General features: G+C 39.1%; 1 protein-coding gene across 50 annotated transcripts in view; it reads right to left on the reverse strand.

The window, feature by feature from the left end:
• Positions 1–8441, reverse strand: part of Ank2 (ankyrin 2) — a 530016-nt gene that overhangs the window by 112983 nt on the left and 408592 nt on the right. For all 50 annotated transcript variants that reach the window (XM_026783964.1, XM_013349981.2, XM_013349975.2 and 47 more), the window contains 2 exons: positions 6989–7087; positions 2164–2262 (listed from right to left, as the gene is read on the reverse strand). In XM_026783964.1, the coding sequence (XP_026639765.1) occupies positions 2164–2262; positions 6989–7087 (198 nt within the window). The remainder of the gene's footprint in view (positions 1–2163; positions 2263–6988; positions 7088–8441) is intronic.

Raw genomic sequence — 8441 nt, forward strand, 5'->3', positions numbered from 1 at the left:
ATACATAGTAAATAAATAAATAAATAAATAAATAAATAAATAAATAAATAAATAAATAAACTGAGAGCTGTAGTGGGGAGAGAGGGAGGGCATGATGCTATGCATGTGCTAGTGGCTAGTCCTCCTCCAACCTGATCAGTTCCTTCGCTCAGATTCCTTTACCCTTACAGAGCTCTGCTTTTCACAGTCTCCTGTCCCTGCTGCCCTGGAGAGTCTAAGCTTCTTCAAGATACTTTCTGATGAGAATTCACCTTGCTAGTTCCTGGGTAACCAGAACAGCACCTGGCACATTGCATCTTCCTCATACGTGATATAACAGATTGCAGGACTGGATGGGTTATAACCATGTGGTCACCAGTACTCTGTGCTGGACCCTTACATTTAAACGACTCCTCCTATGGCAGGAAGCTCACCTTAAAACTCACACCCAGGTAATCCATATTCTCGCAGGTTATGAATCCATTGTCAGTGCAAAAGAAGGTTATTTGAAAATTTTAGTGGAAGATCACCTAAGCTTCAGTTTTATAAGGATTTTAAAAAATTGAGTGTAACACGACTGGACTGCGATTTTGTTTGCATTTAAATTACAGCCTGTTCCTTCAACAAGCTCTCCATGACATTTCTGCAGAACCCAGTCTAAACTGTTGCATATTTTAAGATATATTTTTGCAACATTCACCATACAGAATGGTCATGAAAACAAGGCAGGAAACTTACTTCACTTTGTATCTTTCGTGTATAAAGTCAGTTTCTCTCGCGGCTGGCGGGCTGACTGGCGAGGCATATCTTTCAGAGAATGACTGTGTTCTCTATAAATGGTAAGTGTGTGTGCTGGTTCCCTCCAAATGATACCAAGGAAATTATCGATTACAGTAGGAATTGAGCCAGTGTGGAGGCACATGCCTGTAATCAGCACATGGCAGGCAAACGCAGGCTGATTTCTGATTTGGAGGCCAACCTGGTCTACAGAGCAAGTTTCAGGACTATATAGAGAAACCCTGTCTCAAAACACCAGTGCATCATAACATATAGGAATTTATCTATCAAGGTAATACCATTAACACTGAAAGATAAAGCTTTGCATTTCTATGTTCTTTTTCTTTTGAGTAATATTAACTAGAACAATTACTTAATAGTAGAGTTGTTGACTACATTAATTATCTACATTATTTCCATTATCATTCTGTGCTGTGAATGCCGTGTGTGTGTGTGTGTGTAAGATATGTCATGTGAGGCCAGTATCTTGGTTTTCCTCATCTTGCCTTATTGCTAGCACCGGGGAATATCAGCATTATTAAGTGGTAGGATCAGGGTGGAATCAGGAGAAAATGTAAGAGGTTCACATCAGAATTTTTATTGTATTTAAGGACCTAAAAATTGTTGCGTATCCCATTCAATAATTCTGGGTGATTAAATGTCCATTTATGCTTCACAGTATTTTTCTGGTAGGTATTAGAGAAATCCAAAACAATAAAATTTATAAATATCGATAATGCAAACCTCCAAACAACTCATTTACTGTGTGATTTTTATTCACATGGAAATGGGTTTTCTTACCTGAACACTGTAATAAAGTGAGGGAAGAAAACGCTCGTTGTATTTTACCATAAAGAACAGAATGATTGCTATAGCTCGCTTTGCAGTTCTTTATATATGACTAATCCTAAGGTATGCTGTTCCTATCACCATTATAAATCCCTACTATAGTCAACAACTCTACTATTCAGTAAATATTCTAATTAGTGTTACCCAAAAGAGAAATATTTAATAAATTCTAAGCTTTATCTTCCAGTGTTAATGGTATTACCTTGAAAGATAATTCCACATGTGTTATATAGTCATCTTAGAAAGTCATAAAAAATTTTAGCTTATGCAATGTAACAGTCTCATATATATTAATATATTTAATATAATATTGTTAGTCAAGTTTTCATTTACAGTAAAATAATAGTTTTTTTAAAAAAATACAGTAGGAAACTAGAGGTATTCATTTAGCACATCTTGATGTATGCATTTGCTCATTTTAATAATTTTGCAAATTTGGTATTTATTTCTTATTTTTAGCACATTCAATAAGTTTTACTGGTGGTTTAGTTTTAAGAAGAAAGACCACCCAAAGTGCCTTAAGTGTCCTCGGATGTCATCTTACTCACAATGACTCACCTTGGTCCTTGCCAGCAAGGGGGCACCCCGTTCCAGCAGCAGCTCCACCGCTTGGTCATGCCCACTTCGCGCAGCACAGTGAAGTGGTGTCAACCCGTCCTGGCAAGAGAATGAAGATACTAAGCCTGAGTTCACACTCCTTTAAAAAGACACAAACCAAAACAAGATTATGCCTTTTGCCACTGATAGGAAAGAGGCTGAAATTTGATCCTGATGACCTGATAAAAGCATAACAGAATGGCAGCAACTTACCTAACAGAGAGAGGGGAGTGAAAGAGAGAAGACAGAAACAGATTATGACGTAGAATTAGAAAGGGAAAACAGAGGCTCCCCGCAACTTTGCTCCAGAATAGGCAGACTGTCTGTATTGGAACAGGTTGAATTCTGGTCAAATGTTTGCACATCCCAAAAGACGGAAAGGCACAGAGCACATTGATGTATAGCCTACTCGCTGGAAACCAAAGCTGTGGTTGTGCTGTTATGACCTTTGATTTTGGTTTTCTTTGCATCAGCAAGAGACTCTGTCCTTTGCTTTACAGAAGCTTCTCAGTTTCAGGAGGTCCCATTTATTATTTGTTGCTCTCAGTGTCTGTCCTACTGGAGTTATAGTTAGGAAGTGGTCTCCTGTGCCTATGTGTTCAAGGCTACTTCCCACTTTCTCTTCTATGAGGTTCTGTGTGGTTGGTTTTATGTTGAGGTCTTAGGCATAAACACAAAAGATGCTCAACCGTGTTCATAGCAGCATTATTCATGATAGACAGAATCTGGAAACAACCTAGACGCCCCTCAACTGAAGAATGGATGAGGAAAATGGGGTACATTTACACAGTTGAGTACTACTCAGCAGTCAGAATTAGATTAAAAAAAAAGAATGACATCTTGAAATTTGCAGGCAAATGAACAGAACTAGAAAAAATACTGAATAGGTAACTCAGAATCATAAAGACACATATAATATTTACTCACTCGTAAGTGGTTTTTAGATACAGCCCAAAATAGCCAGCCTATAGTTCACAACCCAAAGAAACTAGATAACAAAGAAGACCCTAAGAGACAAATACATGGATCCACCTAGGAAGACCTAGACAAGATCTCATGAGCAAATTGGGAGCGTGGGGGCAATGGGGGAGAATGAAGGGGAAAGGGGAGGAAGGAAGGTGAGTGGGAGAAAACATACAGCTTAGTGAAAAACAATAAACTGTAAAAAAAAAATTAAAAACACATTTGGGCACAGTTGTGCGGGGAGGGTTGCCACATTATTTTCAAGATTTCCCAGCAGGAGATGAAAGGGAGATTGAGCTGGGAAGAAAATGGAAATGATAATGTTTTCTGTCGTGATACCAGCACACTGTAGTAGCAATATAAGTTGTATAGTAAATGACATAGGATGGTTTCTCAAGTGCATGCTTGGTGGGCTTCATCGGTCTTCAGTTTGAGGAATGTCAGACAGCAAGCAGAGGACTCTGTGCCTTGGACTCCAGAGACACAAAGCCCTGTGGTGAATCAAAGATCAGAAGTCTTTGACCAAAGTCTACTAGGCGAGGATCCATGCTGTGCACAAAGAGAAAGCAACTTCTTCTCCTGTTTGTCTTAGAGCCTTAAAAAAATGGCAAGGGGAGAGATGCTGGCTTACATGCTTCAAGTAAAGGGAGATATATCATTTTGTATGAACTGCCTGAAATATGCTCTTTGTAAATAGGGAAAAATCCCAAAAAATACCCTTCAGGAAACAACAGGAACTCTGTAGGGAACTTTTAGCATTCCCACAAGAGCATCAAAGAACTAGTGAGGCCTAAGTTCTCAGTCTCATGGTTAATGATGCGATGCACCTGCTCACACGAGAGCCCAGCAACTAGTGATGCTAAATTCATTGTCTTCCATGCTCACCTTGGCTGGAATTTGAATCTTTACTACAAAGCACACCATCAAATTATTGGCAATTCTTGTCCAGGTTTTATATTCCGGGACCTCTAAGTTATAGTTTGAAGGCTAAATTTCTCTGCCCTCCAAAGTTCCCTTCTTCATGTGCCCTTTCTTCTTCACTAAAACAAGACAGACACGCTGGCTTCTCTGCTGTGAGTGATTTGGCAAAGGCTACGCAGTTAACATAAGAGAGGCATCACCTCTCCAGCTGGCAGCTCAAAACTGCTTTGTTCAACCCTTGCTTCCCTATCTTTTCCATTCTTTGCTCTCTGACTGTGCTATTTTTCCAGTAATGGATGCTGAAATCGGATCGTTGTTATAAAAATGCTGCATGCCCTAGCTCACGTTACATAATGGTGCAAAAATCCATTTCACCCTTTTAGCAATCTCATTTCTCAAATAAAGACCTTCATATTTCTCAGGAAAATTATGTTTCATAAGCTGTTGAGAAGAGGAAATACGGTGATATTTCTAGTCTATTTAGCAAGATGCCTAGAACACCACTCACATATGATCGCTGGTAGCTGTTACCCCTCTCTAATTGCCTCTTCTGATGTGTTTTGTTCAACATCCATTAGCATTTTTGTGTACTTCTATTGTTGACAATGAAATATGTGTTTTAATATTTTAAATATAGTCCTCCTATGGGGGTAGCTCCCCATTTAAATAATAAGTTTTAAAACAGGAAAGAGTAATGTTCTTAATAAAAAACCAAATTATTAGTCTCACTTTAACTATCTATAAAATTTATAGTTCAACATTAAAGTTGGGGGGTAGACATTATCAAAGGGCTGTGATTAAAGCGCCTCCAAGTTGCACTCTAAGGCCTTCCGATGGTGAGGTTTCCAAGATGCAGTGGTTGCCAAAACAGAAGTGACAATGGGGAGAAAAAGACACAGATTAATTTTTATGCCAACAAAAAACCTCTATAAATTTTGCTTTCCTTCAGATAATGGAACCTTCAAATATGTGAAAAGGAACAAGCAGATGAGGGAGAATTCCAGACAGAATACGTGATATTCTGATGACTTGTGAACATCTTGATTGCTAGAACTGAAAATAAAGATAATTAAGACTTTGAAATTATGTGTATAGAAACCTATTTATAAGAATAGTCAAACAATTAAGCATTTCCTATTTCAAATACGCTTTAAGAGATCGGAAAGCAAACTTGACTCCATTATCTTCTAGTAACTTAGTAATCAAGTACTGTATTCCAGAATGGGCCTCTCACCCCACGTCACAATCCTTGAGTTCAGGCTTCACCTCGGCTTTGGTAAGAGGCATAGGATCCTTTTAGCTGTGGCCAGGGTATGGGACTCTAACAATGCAGTAAAGCAGTGCTACTTAGGCACGAGGGATGCTTAGCTCCTGCGCGAATGGCGTACCCGAGCAACACTGTGCACCATGCTATATGTGCTGAATGAAGCTAGCTCACAAGGAGCTCACTTTTTCATCCCATGCCACTTCTGCCTACAGCAACACCATGTCACCATCTCTCAGCAGAAAATGGAGGGAATACTTATACCATGGAAATCAAAAAGGGGAAAGACTACAGACTAAGCCATTTCATTTCCTCTTGTTTTTAAAGAACCTGCTATTAAATATTCACCAGCATACAGTATCCCTTGGGTACCAGTGGTCAATCCTTCCTCCCCACCATTGCATGTGTGTGAGTGTGTGTGTGTTGTGTGTCTTTGACTCTGACCCAAACCTGCTCCCTTTTCTGCCCACTCCACAATACTAAGCATCAAGTGTGGCCTCAGATATACTGGGCAAGTGCTCTTTTACTGAGCAGTGCCGCCAGCCCATGACTTGATCTTGGAATAGGGAGATAAGATCTGGCTTGTTCGGTGTTGGGTCTCCTGAATTCATGGCACGAGCAGGAACTCAAAAAAACTGTGGAGAGGATGAAAGAACAGAATGTCCACACTCTATACAGAACTAGAAAATCTGCTCTTTGCATCTTAATGCTTCATTCAAATTCAATTTACTTTCTCTATCCAAAAGCTACAGAGGACAAAATGTGGTCCCAAATTCACTTCTCAGTGCTTCCAAATTGATAACTTTCCTAAATAATTAAAGGCAAGACAATCATAAGAGTCCATGTCTCTTTATTTCTGAGCACTCCAATTTTTGAAAACAGTGCTATCACTGTTAGACTTTGTATATGCAATGCATGCATGTGACCCATGAAGACAAGAACATCTTTGAAGAATCCAAGAAGTACTATAATGGCAAATGGAAACAAACTCAATTGTTCACTAATGAGTATCTGCTTCAGAACAGCATTAACAAGAGTAGTGAATATCCTTAATATGCCGGCTAGGGTTTTTAAAAATTATTGCACTGAGGTTTAAAAACAAGGGGTGAACTGGGGGAAGAACATGGACAGCAAGGCAGGAAGCAGACAAAGCCTGAGCATGCCCAAATTCTCAGATTGCCACCTTTCCTATCCACAGCACAGCAAAAGTTGGAACCAGGCAAAACCCCTATGCAAGAATAGGGTACCACACTCTGGACAGTGTGTCCCAAACTCCCAAACTCTCTCATGGCATGATGCTGCTATCCTGGAATAAATGTTATAAGAGAAATCAGGTGGGGTTTCTTGTTTTGTTTTTAGCACCGTTTTCTGAGTCTTTGATCTTTGTTCCCAGTAACTGAGGATGAAAACTACTACACTGAGGGGCTAGCAGTATGTTGCTCTAGGCATTTATGAACAAACATTAATTTTATTTTATCAGCTGAAACCTTTACATGTTGTATGAGAGTGATATCAAACCCAAGAACAATCTCCTAGCAACACACTGCTTGTATTTGCTGGCTAGTGTTAGAAGGTACGGTGTGAGAGGCAGCAGGGTTTAAAAGGATGGAAAGAAATTCAAAATGCAAAGATACTCACCCTTGTTTTGGCATCAATCTGACCACCTCGATCCAGTAGGAGCTTCACCATGTTGGTATTGCCCCTTTTGGAAGCCACGTGCAGGGGAGTAATTCCATTCTATACCGTGGAAAGAGCAAACAGAACAGGGTGGATATGGCAGGGTTAAGAGCATGGCTTCCTAGTAAAGAGTACCAAGGGGTTGTGACTTGTGTGTGGTGATTTGACCCATGATATCTATGGTTCAATAGGTTTGGTCATAAGAAACAAAGAAGCCCTAAACCATGGGAGACAAATTGTTAGAAAATGAAAAGTGTAATGAAAATGCATATTTGTCAAGAACTACCATAGACACATTGAATGTAAAACAAGAGACAGATGGGGGATGCCTGTGTGGCAGAAGCAAAGCCTCCATTTCTAATACAGAGCCCGGTAAATGTCTCTCTATAATACTCATATACTATAGAGCTTGAGATCTCAAAGTTTTATACGTTTAAAAATGGGGGGAAATACGTGTATCAATATCCTGTTATAATTATTCTTTAAGATCCCCCCAGAATAATTCACAGAGAAAAACAGCTGGAAAATAATACAAGGTACTTTCAGAACAGAAGTTTTTTTCCCCAAACAGGATTTCACTACATAGCTCAGGATAGCCTAGAACTTGCTATATAACCTAGGCTACTGTTAGAATGGAACTCCTCCTATCTGAGCGTCCAGATTCCTAGGATTCATAGGTCTTATGCCACCACACATACAGAAGACTTCCAAGGACTATAACAGTGCACACAAAATTTAGTTTGTCTTATGAGATATCAGGTGTCATCATAATGGCATGAATATGTGTCTGAGTTTTTGTGTGTCACAATTTTCCAAGTATTTAAATATTACATCAGTTGAATCATGTTAAAAAACCATGCTATATGTGAATTTTATAGTATTATGTAAATGAATTTTTCTAACAGAAGCAGACCACTATTATAATTCTATGTACTGACTTACAGTAACTTTTACGAAGACATCAGACTAAAATTTTAATTTTTTAGATCAAGAGAGGGAAAATCAAAACTCATCCCCTTGTGTGCCTACCTGTTAAGAAATGGCCCTTACAGAGTTCATGCTTTCTATTTTAACACTGTCGTCCAATCACTGGACATTGTGTATTTATGATTTTTATATTGTTTTATAATGTAACAGTTGAATGCCATGTCAAAATTAGCCTCCTCAACTCCTGACACAGTCTTTATTTTTTATTGATTTTCATTTTCTACGTGTTTGAGTGTTCTCTGCCTTCAGAGGCCAAAAGAGGGCAATGGTTCCCCTGGAGCTGGACTTCAATGTGGTGAACAACTCAGGAAAGGGTAGGAGTCAAACTCCGGCCCTCTTGAAAAGCTATAAGCTCATCCTTGAGCCATCTCTCCAGCTTCCAGGGTCTTGTTTTATTCATTGGGTTATAATTTTTTTTTTAATTTAT

This window comes from Microtus ochrogaster, chromosome 21 (genome assembly GCF_000317375.1).
Source record: "Microtus ochrogaster isolate Prairie Vole_2 chromosome 21, MicOch1.0, whole genome shotgun sequence".
Classification (NCBI taxonomy): Eukaryota; Metazoa; Chordata; class Mammalia; order Rodentia; family Cricetidae; genus Microtus; species Microtus ochrogaster.